The sequence below is a fragment of the Pipistrellus hanaki genome, assembly GCF_964339955.1.
Source record: "Pipistrellus hanaki genome assembly, chromosome: 12".
Lineage (NCBI taxonomy): Eukaryota > Metazoa > Chordata > Mammalia > Chiroptera > Vespertilionidae > Pipistrellus > Pipistrellus hanaki.
The window spans coordinates 50476015-50494907 of NC_140514.1; the positions used below are offsets into that span (position 1 = coordinate 50476015).

The following is an 18893-nucleotide window of genomic DNA, read 5'->3' on the forward strand; positions in this document are numbered from 1 at the left end:
TTAGAAAATTAAAGAGAAGTAACTGACACCAAAGAAATACAAAGAATTATAAGAAAACACAAGATGTCCATATTGGAAAGGAAGAGGTAAAACTGTCATTATTTGCTAATGACATGATCCTACATATAGAGAATCCTGAAGATTCCACCAAAAAATCACAACTAGAACTGACGAATTCAGTAAAATAGTAGGATACAAGATACATATTTAGAAATCAGTTGCATTTTTATACACCATTAATGAACTATTGGAAATATAAACTAAGAAAACAATCCCATTTTCAATTACATAAAAAACCCTTAGAAGTAAATTTAACCAAGGAGGTAAAAGACCTGTACTCAAAAAATTATAACCCATTGAAGAAAGAAACCAAAGAAGATACTAATAATTGGAAGCATTATTGTGCTTATACCCTGTTTCCCCCAAAATAAGACAGTGTCTTATATTAATTTTTGCTCCCAAAGATGTGCTATTTTCAGGGGATGTCTTATTTTTTCATGAAGAAGAATACAGTACACATTTATTGTTAAATGAAAATAAAGGAAATTTATTACCCGTATACGGTACAGTAGTACGGTAGTTGTCAACACAAACCAGACAAACTGTGAATCCTACAGTATCAAGAATTTACTCATCTAGACAATGACAATCATGTCATCATCTTCTGGAACATCATCATAACAATCCAATTCCTGAATTTCCTGGTGAATTTCTTGTGACTCCATTTCTTTCAGAATCAGTGGACCAAATCTCTCATGTTTAGCAATAGCACTGTCTTTAAATGAGTACTTCTTGTCAAGGTAGCCTGCTCACAGTGCATTTGCAATGCAACTGTCAGTGATTTTCTCCCATAAATTCTTCACCCAAGTCACAACTTCTTGCAGTTTAGGTTTCACAAAGTTTCCATGCTGATTTCTCTCTATTCTATTTTCAATGTAGTCACTAATTTCCATGCGCAAATTGTCTTTGAATGGCTTGTTTATTGCAATATCAAGAGTCTGGAGATAGGCCATCATTCCTGCGGGAATCATTATCTGATCTATTTTTCTTTCGTGAAGAAATGTCTTCATGTCTTTAGTGCAGTAAGTGCTGGCTGCATCCCAGACTAGCAGACCTCTTTGACTCCCTCGCATAACAAGCAGCAGCATTAAATCGACCCACTTCCTTATAACTGCTTGTGTGGCCCAGGCTTTTTCCGTTTCAAGAATAAAAATGCCCAAAACACATTCAATCTTTTCCTTCTTGCCCTTAGAAATTACTAAAGGTGGGATTTTAGTGCCATCCAGACGAATTGCCAAAATACAGGAATCATGTGCACTTTTGTAAGCAGTGGAGGGAATGTTCACTAAGGAGACATCCCGCTGTTCAATTGTTGTTTGAGATGATTGGCCCATAAACACTGCAGTTTCATCCATAGCAATCATGTTGGAAAGATTGTATTTAGAGAAGTCAGCATTATCAATAAAGGACTTGAATGCAAGTGCTTGCTTAATAGCTTGAATATCTTCCAACCTAAACAATGTTGTAAATCTTCTTAAAGACAGTTCACTTCGCTGAAGGAAATTATCCAGCCAGTGTTGTGATGCTTTGAAGTGTTCGGGAGCTATGTCAAACTGTGGTGCCATTGCAGGGGCAAATTCTTGAATCTGAGCCCTATTCACAACCAAAGCCTTTGCTCTCCTGTCAACAACCCATTCACAAATCAGGTCTTCCAGCTTGGAAAATAATGGTTGCCGACCTGATCCACACTTGTGCTTTTTAGCATTTCCCTTGTCCACTTGTTCAATGAGGTTACCATACTCTGCTCGCCATTTTTGGACCAATCGGATACTCAACATCTTCTCTTTGCAGAAAGCAGTAAGATTTTGGCCCCCAAAGTCTTCCACAATTCCTTTCTTGTACTCCACAGAGTAGCTTTTTCTTTTTGCGCTCATTTCTAGGGGTAAAAAAAAGGAATTGGGGTATCAAGGTGGGGGGAGGGGGATCACTTAAAATGACACAAGGAGGATCAGAGAGGGGAATCAAAATGGCACAGGAGAATCAGAGAGGGGATTACCATTTTAGTAACCCCCTCTGATCCTCCTGTGTCATTTTAAGTGGCCCCCCTCCCCCACCCCTGTGCCACTGAACACCTTCACCAGACATCCCCCCTACCCCTTTATCAGACATTTACCCCCTGGGGCCTGCCTGGGGACTGTCACTGGGCTTGATGGGGCCTGGATCTGGACTGGAGCAGGGTCTGCCACTGACTGAGAACCTTCAGTCATCATGAGGGCAGCCGCAAGCATTAGGTAGTGTCACCAGAGACAGACCAGCACTCACCACCTTTGCCGAGTCCCATCTGCTCTAATCCTCCTGTTCTTCTACACGCATCTTCGAAAGTCTCCTCCTCTCTCCCACCCTGCGCTCACCGCTCACTCCGACCTCCGCTCCTCCTCCACACAGCAGTGACGTCAGGACTCCTTGTAACGTCACTGGTTGCTAGAAGCCAGTCGGGGCGGCCCTAGCAACCAGTTTACGGTAAATTAATTTTCATTCTTTTTTTTAAATATATATTTTATTGATTTTTAACAGAGAGGAAGGGAGAGGGATAGAGAGCCAGAAACATCGATGAGAGAGAAATATGGACCAGCTGCCTCCTGCACACCCCCTACCAGGGATGTGCCCGTAACCAATGTACATGCCCTTGACCGGAATCGAACCCGGGACCTTTCAGTCCGCAGACCGACGCTCTACCACTGAGCCAAACCGGCTTCGGCTTAATTTTCATTCTGAGACAGAGCCTAGGGGGGGCCTTATTTTCAGGGGGGTGTCTTATATTTCACTCAGAAGGAAACCTGTAAGTAGGTCTTATTTTCTGAGGATGTTTTACTTTCGGGGAAACACGGTAGTTAGAAAGCATGAACAAATGTCCATATTATCCAAAGCAATCTATAGATTCAACACAATTCCTATCAAAATACCAATGACATTTTTCATAGAACATGACAAATAGTCCAAAAATTTATATGGAAATACCAAAGACCCTAATAGCGACAACAATCTTTAAAAAGAACAAAGCAGGAGATATCACACTACATGATAATAAACTATACTATAAGGCTACAGCAATAAAAACTGATACTGGCATAAAAACAGATACATAGGTCAATAGTACAGAATAGAACAGAATAGAAAATCCAGTCTTAGCTGGTTTGCTCAGTGGATAGAGCATCGGCCTGTGGACTGAAGGGTCCCAGGTTTGATTCCAGTCAAGGGCATATGTCTGGGGTTGCAGGCTCAATCCCCAGTAGGGGGCATAAAGGAGATAGCCTATTAATGATTCTCTTTCATCATTGCTTCTATCTCTCTCTTCCTCTCCCTTCCTATCTGATATCAATACAAATATATATTTTTAAAAAGAATAGAAAGCTAAGAAGTAAACTCATACCTATATGGACAATTAAGCTATGACAAAGGAGGCAAGAACATACAATGGGGTTAAGATAGCCAATCAAGAAATGGTGTAGGGAAAATTGAACAGATACATGCAAAGAAATGAAACTAGACCACCTTCTTACACCTTCTGCAAGAATAAACTCAAAATGGATTAAAGATTTAAATATAAGAATTGAAACCATAAAACTTCTAGGAGAAAATATAGTCATTAAAATCTCAGACATTTCTCATAGCAATATATTTTTTTTCCTAACGTATCTCCTCAGTCAAGGGAAACAAAATAAAAAAAAATAAACTAATGGACTACATCAAAGGAAAAAGTTTTTGCACAGCAAGGAAAACCATCAACAAAAGGAAAAGACAGTCTACTAAAAGGAGAACATATTCACCTATGATACATTTGATAGGGGATTAATATTTAAAATTGATAAAGAAATCTGAAAAATCAGCACCAGAGAAACAAACAATCAATTAAAAAGTTGGCAGAAGACCTGAAGAGACACTTCTCCAAAGAGGACACACAGCTTGCCAATGGACATATGAAAAGAAGCTCACTAAAGAAATGCTCACTAATCATAAGAGAAATGCAAATCAAAATCACAATGAAATACCACCTCACACCTGTCAGAAAAACTATCACTAATAAATCAACACACAATAAGTGTTGGTGAGAAGATGGAGTAAAGGGAATCCTGGTGCATTGTTGGTGGGAATGGTGACTGGTATGGCCACTATGGAATAAAGTGTGGAGATTCCTTAAAAAATTAAAAATAGAACTACCACAGAAATTTCTACTTCTGGGTGTATATCTGAAACACACACACACACACACACACACACACACACATACACAAAAAAAACCAAAAAAACAAAAACTAAAACAATAATTTTAAAAATATATAATATATATATTTTTCGTGTTCTTTTAATCTTATTTACAATAGCCAAGATGGAGAGAAGAAGGGAAAAAGAAACATCAATAAGAGAGCAAAATACCAATTGGCTTTTCTAGCATTCCCCCACAGGGAATCAAACCCACAACTCAGGCATGTGCCCTGACTGGGAATCCAACTGAGCTAAGATATGAAGCAACGCAAGTGCCCATCAATAAAGGAGTGGATAAAGAAGATGTGGTACATATATACAATGGAATATTATTTATCATAAAAAAGAATGAAATCTTACCATATGTAGCAACATGAATGGCTAAGTGAAATAAGCCAGAGAAAGACAAATACAATATTATTTCACTTATATGTGGAATACAAAGAACAAAATAAATGGAACAACAAAATAGAAACAGACGTATAGAGAACAAACTGATAGGGCCAGAGGGGAGGAGCTTGGGGAAACAGGATTAAAAACAAAAACAAAATATGGTGATAAGATTAAGAAGTATTAATTGGGATTGTAAATTAAAGCATAGGGAATACAGTTAACAATGTTGTAATAGCTATGTATGGTGCCAGGTGGGCACTTGAAATATCTGAGGAAACATTTTGTAACCTACACGATTGTCTACCTGCTGTATTGTACACCTCAAACTAATTCCAAAAAGTGTTGAATGCAAACCATAATCCAAATACAAAATTTAAAAAGAATGTCCACCAGGGGTCAGCATTTTCCTAATGATAACCCACTTGCAGGCCGTTCGTCTCCTCTCCATGGAATCTCCTGCCTGGACGGTTGAAATATGGAATTACCACACACACACACACACACACACACACACACACACACACACCTGGGAGAATACATGCCCACCTCTCCCAAACTCAGCACAGGAACCTGGGACCACACCTGCACAGGGAAACACGCCCTTTGTCCTGCTGGCTGTTGGTGGATGGAGCTCACAAAAGACAAACAGGTTCATTGGTTGATCTTTTCACACCCACCCACCCACCTCTGCCTTCCCTCTGAGGTTCGACAGTCTGTTCCACGCTTCTATGTCTCTCGATCTATTTTGTTTGTCAGTTTATTTTGTTCATTAGATTCCACATATGAGTTAGATCATGTGATATGACGCAGACAATGGGATGGAGAGGTCCTGGGGTTGGGGGTGGGGCGGGCTGGAAGAAGTCAATGGGGGAAAGGGGGATTTATGTAAAACTTTCAACAATAAAGATTAAAGAAAAAAAAAAAGTCAAACAAAAAGGCCAAGATACTCAATGCAGTGAGGACTGGATCTAAGGGAACAGCTATGCCTGGCCTGTCCCATGGATTCGGAGCAGAAGATGGCGGTGACCTCAAGCTGCAGTCCCTTATTATTTCACCTCCCCTCTGAGGGTCTCCCTGTCAGGGGACAGGACTATCCATGTCCAATGTCAGGCACCCCTTCCTGAGCTGTGAGGGGGTCACCCTGGCGCCTTCTCTTTCTGCTTGGCAGTGTTCCTGGTTAGTCGTGAACATTTCTGTGCCTGCTGACCTGTGTCTGGAGACAGGAACAGGGCCGAGTCAGCAGGAGCAAATCCGCTAGGCCTGGGGTTGATGGTGGGGGTTATAGTCTGTGCGTGGATCAAGGACACTGAAGCCTGAACCATCACTGTGCCCGCCCCACTACAGTGTGCTTGCTCTCCTCGGCACCACCTTCCCCTACTCAACCTTCAAACTCAGGCTCTTAGGATTCCTTCCTGTGGAGACGCTGAGATGGTCCCATCCCAGCCCTTAGTGACCCAGCGGGAAACCTCCACCAGTGCCCTGGCCCAGACCCTGGTTTGCATGACACAGAGAGGCCTTCCCAGGGCTTCATTTTTTAACCATTACGGTAGGAACTAAGCCTCCAGAGCAGCTGGACACTTTCAGGAACCTGATTAAAACTCATTCCTGCACATTCTGAAGTATGTTACCTTCATGTACATTTTCCATTCTCTTCCCCCCACCACCCCTGCTTAGAATTCTCCACCTCTGGAGACCCAGGGGACTCACTTCCTCCCTTCACGGAGTTGCTGCACATACGGGGCCTCATTAAGAATGTATTTCTGACCACATCATCTAAGATAGCATCTACCCCAAAGCCACCCGCACCTCCTTTACTCGCTGTCTCTGTATCTTGCTTTATTTTTATCCCTCGCAATACTGCCTCTGATATGTTATGTATCTGCTTGTTTGCTTATTGACGTCTATGATGGCCGGAACGCTCCCCACCTCAGTGCCCGTCGCTAACTCAGCAGCCTTCCTCATGGGGCACCGCTCTGTGTCAGGTCCAGCAGTGAAGACAATACACAGAGAGCCCCTGAGCAGCTCAGCCAGGAGTGGAACCGGTTCAAATTCACAGCGTGCTTGGTAGTGTTTTCGCATAGCTAGTTTCTGTTTCTGTTTGTTTGTTTGTTTTTGGTGTTCTTTGTGTGTTGTGGGTTGAATTGGGAAAACGATGATTTCTTCTCCAGGGGTGAACATGGGAGCCCAAGGGAACTAAGGGAGAGTTTCTGTCTCCTTGTCCTAAAAGCCACACACATGTCGTAGGCGGGGTGTGGAGGACAGCGAAAAGGAAAGGAAAGGCCGGTCATGGCAAAAACACCGCGAGCTCCAACTGGAACGGAGTTGGAGACTCCACTGCCCTAAACATTGACGGTCTTGCCACCCACAGGCTGGGTCCCAAGGCCTGGCCTAGTGCCTCGTTCTCAGCCCCTCTGTTTCCCTGAAGACCAGCCGCTGCTCTCCAGCCGCCAGGCCCTGAAGCCCACATTTCTGTGTGTCTCCAGAAAGGAGCTCCCCTCTCCGACTTCCCCCACTGGGCAGGTCCAGGCCCACCTCTGCAAATGCAATCCTGTGAGCTTCTGGAGGGAAGAGTTCTCAAGGTCACGGTTGTCCTTAACATCACATTCTTGGGCTCCCCCTGGAAATCAGACCAAACCCCCTGGAAAAAGTACATTTTTACCCCCGTCAGAGGTGTGTGCTGCCCGAAGCAGAGATGACAGGAATCAACAGCAGAGACAGCTGCTATCCAGATGGGCCAGCTTCAGGTAGAGGGGATGGTATAAAAAAACAAAACAAAAAACAAGTCTCTGGCCCTGACCAGTGTTGTTCAGTGGTTAGAGCATTCACCCACCCACCAAAGGGTCTTGGGTTTGACTCCCAGCCAAAGGCAGGTACCTGGATTGCATGTTCAATCCCTGTCCCCAGTTGGGCACATGCGGGAGGCGACCAATAGATGTGTCTCTCTCGCAGTGATGTTTCTTTCCTTTCTCTCTCTCTCTTGCTTGTTTCCACCCTCTTTTCCACTCTCTCTAAAATCAACGGGAAAAATATCCTCAGATGAGGATAAACAACAACAACAACAACAAAAAACCAAACCTCTGATTTGAAGTAAAAAAAAAAAAAAAAAAAGGCCAAAAATAGCCGAAACCAGTTTGGTTCAGTGGATAGAGTGTGGGCCTGCAGACTGAAGGGTCCCGGGTTCGATTCCAGTCAAGGGCATGTACCTTGGTTGCGGGCACATTCCCAGTAGGGGGTGTGCAAGAGGCAGCTGATCGATGATTCTCTCTCATCGATATTTCTAGCTCTCTGTCCCTCTCTGTGAAAAATCAATAAAATATATATATTTTTTAAAAAGGGCCAGAAATAAGGGCCAGCTCCACCATTAGTAGTTGGATAATTTTTGAATGAGCTGCTCAAACTTCCTAAAGCTCATTTGGAAAATCAAGATCATCATACTTGTGGGTTGTTTTGACAGCTAACACATGAACATGCTCTGTACACAAGCACTCTACAAAACTGTCTCAGCAATGTTACCCCCGCTGTCTTCTCCTGCGAAGCAAAGTCAATCATACCATCTGAACGAGCCTCCTGGTCCTGACATGATGACATCCCTACCTGGTATTTGGGGTGACCCGGTGACAGGCCCACTCATGTTTGTCAGAACCTTCACCCCAGACCTTCCACCACTTACCTCCTTTCCTTATTGATCAGTATCTGTATCAAGGGTGGTCTCTCCAGATAATCCAGACCCACCAGTTCTCAAGGTGCCCAAGTGGGTTCCAAGAAAGGGGAAAATATCTCTCCAGCTCTGTACCACTAGGTGGCACCAGTATCCCCAAATAGCACTCCAATGCTGCCCCCAGACCCAGATTTAGAGAAGAAACTGTGTGTGGAGATCTGGCCTCTCGCCTCCTGTCCACACTGTCCAAACTGCCCAGAGAACTACTCTCTGAAGCCTACAAATTGGGATGATGGCTTTTGATTTGCAAATGCATAATTAGAAGTCCCCATTCTATGCCCAGAACTAGGGACCCGCCAGCTTCAGGTGCCTTTCCTCACAGTAGAGCTTGCTGTTTTGAATTTCTCACTCGACCATCCACACAAGTTTACGAGGGTTAGTCCAGACTCTGACTTCTAGCCTTGGAGCTGGGCCTTGTCCTCCCAGCTGTCTCTGTGAGAGGGAAGTTTCCCAGGCCCTTCCTAGCCATCTAGGCTGAGGAGCTGTTTTACCTCCTCCATCCCCATCACACTTCTCAACCCTCTTTCCCCAGTTAACTCAGGAGCAAGAGAATAAAATTATACTTATGGTTTCACATGCAGCCTGCAGCATTAAAATCAGGCGATAGTTCTTTTTTTATTTCTTTTAACATAAACTCATTTAGTTATCACCATCAAGTTATCACCATCAAATCACGAATGGCCTCATCAGTATCAGAAGGAGTTAGGTTCTAAACCATCAAAAGCCTTTAAAGGATTTTAAAGCTAAAAGATGAAAGGATTTGATCAGCACTTTCAACAGAGGTATACACTGAGTGGCCAGATTATTATGATCTCTGAACGCATAATAATCTGTCCACTCAGTGTATATCCTATATAATAAAAGGCTAATATGCAAATTGTCCCCTCGACTAGGAGTTTGGCAGGCTGGCCACCACCCATGTCCCTTTCCCCTGGCCAGGCTGGTCAGACCCCACCCATACTGAATTCATGCACCAGGCTATATAGGCTATATGTGTGTGTGTGTGTATATATATATATATATATATATATATATATATATATTCACTCAGAGATCGTAATAATCTGACCACTCAGTGTAATTCACAAAGAATACCATTTATGACTTAAATATTCAGTCCATGAGTTTTGGCAAATGCAGATATTTGTGTAGCTTCTACACCAAAAATTTGGAATGTTTCCATAACTCCCGAAAATCTGTTATGTCTCTTTCTAATCAAGCCCCCAAACCCCTCTAGGTAACCACTGCTCTGATTTTCATCCCCACAGCTTGGCTGGGCCTGCTCTACAACTTCCTGTAGGAGGATTCATTGAGCACATGCTCCTTTCATTTGGCTTCTTCCTCTCACTATCACGTTGGTGGAAGTCATGCATGTTGTGGGAAGTCAGATTGCTTCTGTCTCTTGTTGAGCAGTGTTCCCGTTTCTGAATGCATCATAACCGTATCAGTGGACGTGCGGGTTCTTTCCAGTTTTTATACTGGAAATAAATAAATAAAGTGATAAATAAAGCAGCTCTGAATACATATCCCTAGGGCAGGCCTGCTCAGGGACATTTCTTTCCAATTCTCCCAAGTCAATAGCAAGGAAAAGGATGTCTGAGCTAAATGGTAGATGAATGGTTAACGTTATAGGAAAATGCCAAATTACTTTCCCAAGTGGTCACACAGCTTTACATCAGCAAAGTGTGAGAGTTACGGTTGTTCATTTCCTTGTCAATGTTGGGTCTCTGCGGTGTTTGAATTTTAGCCTTCCTGTGGTGTCACACTGCTATTTTATTTCACACTGGTGACATTGAGCATCGGTCATATGCTTACCGGCCATTTGTTTATACGTTTTTGTAAAAGGTCTGTTCAGATCTTGGGGCCATTATTTTAACTGAATGATTTGTTCTTTTATTTTGATTTCTAGTGGTTGCATACAGCTCTTCTATCAGATATGTGTGTTGTGACTATTTTCTCCTATTCATTTCCCAATGGGATATTTTGATGGACATAATTAAAAGTTTTAAATAAAACCCAGTTTATCAGTTGTTTTTATCAAGTTGTATGAAATCTTTGCCTCCTCAAAGCTGTAAAGAATTTGTTCTGGCCGAAACCGGTTTGGCTCAGTGGATAGAGTGTCGGTCTGCGGACTGAAAAGTCCCAGGTATCTTGGTTGCGGGCATACCCCCAGTAGAGGGTGTGCAGGAGACAGCTGGTCAATGTTTCTTCTCTCTCATTGACATTTCTACCTCTCTATACCTCTCCCTTCCTCTCTGTGGAAAATCAATAAAATATAATAAAAAAAAAAAAAGAATTCGTTCTGTTTTCTCCTAGGTATTTTATAGTTTTCATTTATATTTAGGTCAATTTTTAAATGTGACAGAAGGCTTATTTTCTTTTGTAACAGCTTTATTGAGATACTAGTGGCTTGGTGAATGAAATTTGTGCACATAAAAAGGGAATTAATTAGAGGAAATATTTTAATATTATTATTTGCTCTTTCTCTATAATAGAAGTGTCAGAGATGAAAGAAAATTAGTAAAATGTATATGAAAATCTTCTTCCTGTCAGAGTCTGGGTGTGCTGTGGGACTCAGAGTCAAGTCCCCGCCTACTTGCACGCTCTTCAAAATTGCACAAGACCCAGACCCAGTCAGCCCCACCCCCATCATGCCCCGCCCATGGGGGGGATGGGCACAGCTTCAGGTCCCCTGGCCCGGTGCCAGGCAGGGGGCACAGCCTTAGGTCCCTGTCAAACCCCACTGGGTGGGGGGGGGTGGTGCAGCCTCAGGGCCGCTGGTCTGGTGAGGGGCAGGGGGCACAGCCTCAGGCTGCCATCAAGCCCTGCCGGGTGGGGGGAGCAGCCTCAGTTCCCCCATCAAGTACCCCTGCCAGGTGGAGGGGGTAGCAGCCTCAGGGCCCCTGTCAAGTCCCACCTGGTGCGGGGCTCAGCCTAAAGTCCCTGCTGATTGCTTGTTAAGTCTCATTACAGAAACTCAGCCTCTGCTTGGGTGCAGCCATCTTGTGTTATGAAAACCCCACCTCTGCTGTGGACACCGCCATCATTGTGATGGTCAATTTGCATATTCCCTCTTTATTAAGTAAGATTAGTCTCATGCCACAGAGATCACCCATTTAAAGTCAGCCCATGACTTTAGGATTGTGATGGTTAATTTCAAGTGTTACTCAACTGGGCAAACACTATTCTGGGTGTGTCTATGAGGGTGTTTCTGGAAGAGCTTACACTTGAGTCAGTGACTGAATAAAGCAAACTCCCTCCCCCAATGCAGTGGGCATCATCCAATCCACAGAGGCTGGAATGGAACTAAAGGGGGAAGAAGGGTACATTTGCTTCTTTGCTGGAGTCATCAAAAGCCATGAAACATTCTCCTGCTGTTGGCCATCAGCTTCTCTGGTTCTCAGGCCTTTGGACTCAGTCTGGGACTTACACCACCAGCCCTTCTGGTTCTCTAGCATGAAGACGGTATATCGTGAACCCGTGCCTATAATAAATCTCCTTTTGTATATTTCTCCATATATCCTCTTGGTTTTAATCCTCTGGAGAACACTGACCAACACAAGCACATTCATAGAGTTGTGCAATGCTAACCACAATCAGTTTCATCATTTTTATCACCCAAAAAAGAAACCCCATATCTTTTAGCCATCACTCTCTGTTTCCCCTTTGCCCCAGCCCTAGGCAACCATTTATCTACTTTCAGTCTCTATAGATTTGCCTATTCCAGAAAGCCTATAATATAAAAGTCTAATATGCAAATTATCCATTTGACCAGGAGTTTGATCACTCGCTATAATGTGTGCTGATCACCAGGTGTGGCACAGAACATGGTGGGCATCAGTGACCAGGTGCTGACAGCGGGCAGTAGTGGAGTGCTGCCAGCCCCAATGGGCTTCCAGGTGAGCTGGGCCACACCAGCCAGAACTGAAGGGGCTGGTCAGGCTCCCCATGGGTTCACACAGGAGCCTGTCTACAAGGCCAGCAGGGAGAGAGCGCGCTGCCCACCTGGCTTCAGTGTGGCACTGCTGGGTGCCCCGGAGGCCCACATTGCTCCCTGGCCTGTGGCATCTGGCTACGCTCACCACATCTCTGCATCTCCACATGGGGACTTGGGCATCATGACTCAGGCAGATGGGTGTGCCTGGGGGCCTAGGTGCTGCCCAAGGCCCAGAGGTCAGCTGGAACCTGCCCTTCCACACCAGATACTTGTGCTTCGGTCACCTGCCAGGCCTAGGGCCCACACTTGTGCACAAATTTTGTGCATCCAGCCTCTAGTTTTAAATAAAATGGATGCATACAATATGTGATCTTTTGAGACTGAGTTCTTTTACTTAGCATAATGTTTTTGCAGTTAATCCATATTGTAATACCATCTTGGTATGGTGGAATAACATTCCATTGTATAGATGTGCCACATGTTTATTCATTCACCAGGAAATGAACATTTGGGTTGTATCCATTTTGGGCTATTATGAATAAAGCTATGAAAATTCATGTACAAATTTTATGTGGATATGTATTTTTTAAAAATATATTTTATTGATTATTTACAGAGAGGAATAGAGAGTTAGAAACATTGATGAGAGAGAAACATTGATTAGGTGCCTCCTGCAAATTCCCTACTGGGTATGTGCCCACAACCAAGGTACATGCCCTTGATTGGAATCAAACCTGGGACCCTTAGTCCAATGCTCTATTCACTGAGCCAAACTGGCTAGGGCTGGATATCTATTTTTATTTCTCTTAGGTACACATAAAAAAGTGGATTGCTGGGTCATATACTTTTATGCTCAACCCTTGAGAAATTGCCAATCTGTATTACAAAGCTTCTAGATAATTTTATAATCCCGCTGGCAATGTATGAGGGTTTCAATTTCTCCATATTCTTCCCAACACTTGCTATTAGCTTTTTTATTATGGCCAGGATAAGGCATTTCTCTGATGGCTAATGATGTTGAGTATCTTTTCATATGTTTATTGGTCATTTGTGTCTCTTGTTTGGAGAAATATCTATTAAGATCCTTTGCCCATTTTTACTTGGGTTGTCTTTTGTTATTGCATTGAAACATTTCTTTATATACCTAGATAAAAGTCCCAGATTCATTTTTTTTTTTTTTTTTTTTTTTACCATATAACTTTCTAGATGTTTCAGAACCATTCATGGTAAAACTTCCCTTTCTCCACTGAATTACCTTGACACCTTTATCAATTGGCCATAGATGTGTGAATCTACATTTGGACACTTATTCTGTTACATTGATTTGTTTAGCTATCAGATTGAAATATTTCCTAATTGTTGTTTCCAGATCTTAGCTATTGTAAATAACACAGCTATGAACATGGGGATGCATGCATTCTTTTTGATTGGTGCTCTGGATTTCTTAGTATATATTCCTAGAAGTGGGATTACTGGGTCAAATGGCAGTTCCATATTTAATTTTTTGAGGAAACTTCTTACTGTTGTCCACAGTGGCTATACCACTCTGCATTCCTACCAGCAATGCGCTAGCATTCCCTTTTCTCCACATCCTCGCCAGCAATTGTCATTTGTTGATTTGCTGATGGTAGCCATTCTGACAGGTGTAAGGTGATTCAAGACAGTCTTTTATATCAACCCCTATAGTTATTATTTCCAGTTTTCTTTTTTCCTTTCTGTAGCTTCTAATTTTTATCTTGTATTTTCCCTTAACCTGAGACATTTCTTAACCTTTCTTGTAATCTGGGTCTGCTGGTGGCAAAACTCGGGTTTTATTTATTTGAAAATGTTCACACTTGGCTTTTCTTTTTTTCTTAATGTATTTTATTGATTTTTTTTTTTTTTTTTACAGAGAGGAAGAGAGAGGGATAGAGAGTTAGAAACATCGACGAGAGAGAATCATCGATCAGCTGCCTCTTGCACACCCCCTACTGGGGATATGCCCACAACCAAGGTACATGCCTTTGACCGGAATCAAACCTGGGACCTTTCAGTCAGCAGGCTGACACTCTATCCACTGAGCCAAACCGGTTTCGGCCACACTTGGCTTTTCATTTAAAATATGTTTAAAACTGGATACAGAACTATAAATTGATAGCTTTTTTTTCCTGTCAGCACTTCATGTAGATGTTGCATTGTCCTCTGGCCTGAGAAGTTATCATTCTTATCACTGGGTCCCTGTATGAAGTGTGCACTTTCTCTCCTGTTTTCTTATAAGAGTTTTCTCTTTATCTCTGTTAAGTCAGGAACCGTGAAAGGACCTGAGATTTGATTTTCCTCTGCTAGTAAGTCAGCGAGTTGGCATGTCACAGTTTTTAGTTACTGGCAGAAGATGAGATAGTTTATGACTAATGGCAAAGCAGAGTAACCTGCATATAGGTTCCTGACTCCAATCCCCTCAGGGTAATATGACTGGGGCCAGATGTTACCTGCACAGATAGTGAGCCATGTTACAATATTGGAACCCCAATATTGAGAGGCCCTGATCTTACATAGGAAAATTTAAGAAATTCATCCATCTCCTATCTGGCAGGAAAAGATCGAGGTATCTCTTCATAACAGGATTGGGGGGCAGGGAGGAAGGAGAGACAGGTGAGGGCTAGAAGAGGTCACTGGGGGGGGGTGGGGGGGCATATGCAATACTTTCAACAATAAATATTTAAAAATATGTAAAAAATGAAGACAGATATTTGCCTCCCTGGAGCAAGTTTATCTATATTCCACTTGTTTGTTTATTTTTAAAATAATGGTGATCATATTTCTGCTGACATTCCCTATCTCTTCACTCCATTATGTTCATCTTTTCACCCCATTATGTTCATCTTTTGCTGTAGGTTTTTTAACATCTCTATCATACCTTTCATTTTAAAAAATATATATTTTATTGATTTTTTACAGAGAGGAAGAGAGAGGAATAAAGAGGTAGAAACATCGACCAGCTGCCTCCTGCACGCTTCCCACTGGGGATGTGCCTGCAACCAACGTACATGCCCTTGACTGGAATCGAACCTGGGACCCTTCAGTCCGCAGACCAACGCTCTATCCACTGAGTCAAACCGATTTCGGCCTTACCTTTCATTTTAGTTCTTTATCCTCTGATTCCAATATCTTGTCTATAGGTGTGATATTATGATATTAGAAATATATATTTGGTATTTGCTCCCGGTCCTGACACAGAGCTCCTAAAAACCCTTCTAAGTTCCTGAGTTATGGGGTGATAGGAGCATCTTTTGTCCTAATGTTTGGGTTTGGCCTTATAGTGGACATAGTGAATAAATACACTGTAGATCTGTTGGGTTCTGTTATTTTCCTCTGGGGAGTGTCAGTGTGCTCCAGCCGAAAGTTAAATGACTGGGAGCCTGACCTTGGCTTTGCAGAGGTATCGTTTTAGGTTTGGGATAGACTTCTTGGGGTTTTGTCCTTAAGTCTAGGGACAGCGCTTAATGCTGAGATGTAGCCTTCACTCTTTAAGTGTGGCCATTCTGAAGTTTCAGCGGACAACCCAAAGAGTTTACCAAGCTCCTCTAAAAAGGCAGGATTTGAATCCCAATCTCCCCAGCAGCAGGCAATTCACTGCTCAAATGCCTGCTCAGCTACTGTTTTCCTTTGGGTTGTTTAGACTCTCATTGGTTGTGTGTTCACCAGGAGGGAGGTGAGGATCTGAGGTCAGTGTGGGTGCGGATGGAGGGCTCCCTTCCGCCTATGGCTCCCTCCTTCCCAGGGTTTCCCCTCAGGGAACCCTTCACCCTTGGCATCCAGCTGCTGCTCACCTCCCTGCCAGGAGGCAATCTTTTGGAGTATGACTCATCCTACTCCACAATGTCCCGGCAGGGCATCACGTGCATAAAATACAATAGGTGCACAATCAATGCTTGTAGAGTGAACAAATGAATTGCTAATTAGTAATAGGGTTTCTGACCTGGCACCAGGGCCCCCATCTAACAAAGGTAGAGCAGCAGAGCTTCAGGTGTCAGAGCAAGCCCTCTGAGTACGGACTGTCCGACTGCGCGCTTTGGGGGGCGCCTGGTGGGGCGCGGGAGGTGTTGGGGAGAGCGCAGGGCGGGGATGGGAGCCTGCCAGGACCAGCCCAGCCCAAGCCACCTCGCGCCGCTGCGGTCAGACCAGTCCGACGGCTACGCCCCTGGCTGCCCTCCCCGCCCCGCGCCCCGCCCTCTCTCAAGTCCTGCCTTCCTCTCCTCTCCCCTCCCCGCCCCCGGCCGCCCCCGCCGCTGCGCCCAGGAACCAGTCCCTCCCTCGAGTGCACCCTTGGAGCTGGACCGCCCAGCCCACGAGGCCTCCGTACCTGGGCACCTGGGCACCTGGCCATGGGACGCCCGGGCCGGCGGGCGGGCGGAGCAGGAGCCCGGCGGGAGATGGGTAAGGGCCTTGGGGAGGCAGGCTGGAGGTCCCGCTGCCCCCCGATGGGGACTGCGTGCGCTGTGCAGAGCGCCAGGCGGGGGCATCTGTTGGGCTGGGCAGGACACTGAGGGAGGGCCTGGGGCCGGAGCAGGAGCAGCCGGAAGAAGCTGCAGGAGTGTGGAAAGCGAATGGGCACCTTCAGAATCTAACCTGGTCGAGTGGCTGAGACAGGGACAGCAAGGGGACAGGGCAGAGCGCCACTGGGAAAGCCTGCGGGCCTGGGTGGGGCCACCGGCTCCTCCAGCTGGGCCTGGTAGATCAGGCTGAGCAACAGCCACCCTGGGCTGCTGTTAGAACTAGGAGACCCTGAGGGCTTTCCTCCATCTCCGTTTCCTCTATTGCCTCTATCCTGCTGTCCAGTGCCTCCCAGGCCCCTGGCGCCCATGGCCAGGCCAGCCCTCCCCTCTGAGGCCCCTGTCCCTGCAGGCAGCCCCCAGGAGAGTGCTGGGTGGAGGATAAGCAAACTCTCCATTAGCCCTTCTGGGTGCATCTGGCCAGAGACACTGGAGAGATTCCTGGGAAAGTAAACAGCATCTGCTTTGCTGATAAACTCACATCCCCTCCAGGGGCCCTTCCTGGCCCTAGAGCTGAGTCTAGCTGGTCCTTGCAGGAGGACCACGTGGCAGCGACTTGAGTTCCCTGCTGTTTCTCCAGGTGCACAATGGATTTTGCTGTTCTAGTCAGTGAACTCACGCAGACCCCTGTGCCAGGACCCGAATGTCTAGGTCAAGAGGCTAGTGTCAGCTGCCCTTGAACCTCATTAGCTGGCTCTTCCCCAGTTCCATAGCTGATTGAATATCATTAGCAACTGATTGGGTGCCTGTTAGCACCTCAACATAAGAAACACCAAGATCAAGTGTAGGCAGTGGAGGTGTGATTCATTCTTTTCTTCAAGACATGGCATTTCTTCTGTGTGGAGGGTATGAAGAAGAGCTATTCATTCATTCATTCAACAAATATTGACTGCAAAAATGCAGCTGACCATGATTTCAGAGTGATAAGTGCTGTAAAAACAAAACAGGGTGGTGGTGGACAGAGAACTTGGCTCTCAGCTGGAAAAGGCAGCAGGCAGACCTGAGCGAGGAGGGAAAATGGCACCGTTTCAGGCCCAAAGCTCTGGGCACAGGGTGGGATGTCCTGGTTCCTGTGAGCAGGACTTAGGGGCTTCGTAACGGGCCAGTGAGCAGTGGAGGGTAGATGAGTGGTGAGCTGTCCCTCTCTGAGCCCTGAGAGTGCATTTCTTGTTGGGAGGTTTAGTCTGAGATTGAAGCTTCCCCAGAAAACATGCTCTGTGTCGCCTCATTCATTTGTCCATTCATTCAACAAGCACTCCTGAAGGCCCGTATGTTCTACGCACTGTTCCAGGTGTTAAGGATGCAGCAGTGAACCGGACAGCACTTTCCCTCACAGAGCTTATTTTCTGATGGGAAAATGGCAATAAATAAGAACAGCAATTTTAATGTCAACTCAGATGAATCCTATGAAGAAAAGCAGAGAGCTTAAGGGTGGTGGGGCTGTGTTTAGTAGAGACGTCAGGACAGGCAGTGCCTAGGGGATGAAATTTGAATGGAGTCCTGAATGTAGACAAGACACAGTCATGTGATTCTCTGGGGGAAGAACATTCCAGCAGAGAGAACGCACGGCACGTGCTAAGGCCCCTGAGGTGTGAAGGAGGTGTGAGTGAGCCTGCTGGCATGCTGACCGTGCTGAGGAACAGGACAGAGGCCAGCAGGCCTCTCAGAGCCATTGCTTCAAGGTCAGGGTGCAGAGGGATCAGCTTGATGACCAGAGGCGCCCAAGAAAGCAGATGTTCCCAAACAAACCCAGGGTGAGGCTTGGGACAGGAGGTCACTGGCGATGGAGAATATGGAACTGGGCAGGAGGCAGATCACTTGCTTTTCCCACCCCCCAGCTTTCACCCAAACATCACAGGCCACATGGATAGCTAAATTGGGGAGCAGACCCAGCTTTTCAAATCAGTAAAGACTCTGGAAACTGGAAATGGGGAGTGGGGGTTGGGGAGGGGGTAGGGTGGAGAACTGTTGCCTTCTAGGAAAATTCCAATAACCTTTCCTTGTTGAACTAAGTGATCTCATTAGTTGGCTTATGAGGCAAACAGGAGAG

General features: G+C 44.9%; 2 protein-coding genes across 2 annotated transcripts in view; one reads left to right on the plus strand and one right to left on the minus strand.

Annotated features, from left to right (window-relative positions):
- Positions 1-1879: 1879 nt before the first annotated feature.
- LOC311631356 (uncharacterized protein) overlaps positions 1880-18893 on the minus strand; it is a 388370-nt gene continuing 371356 nt past the window's right edge. Inside the window, exon 3 of the mRNA XM_084901394.1 lies at positions 1880-1936. Within this exon, the coding sequence (XP_084757520.1) occupies positions 1931-1936 (6 nt within the window). The 3' untranslated portion in view covers positions 1880-1930. The remainder of the gene's footprint in view (positions 1937-18893) is intronic.
- PSD4 (pleckstrin and Sec7 domain containing 4) overlaps positions 16593-18893 on the plus strand; it is a 32505-nt gene continuing 30204 nt past the window's right edge. Inside the window, exon 1 of the mRNA XM_084900559.1 lies at positions 16593-16727. The gene's annotated coding sequence lies outside the window, so the exon portion shown is untranslated. The remainder of the gene's footprint in view (positions 16728-18893) is intronic.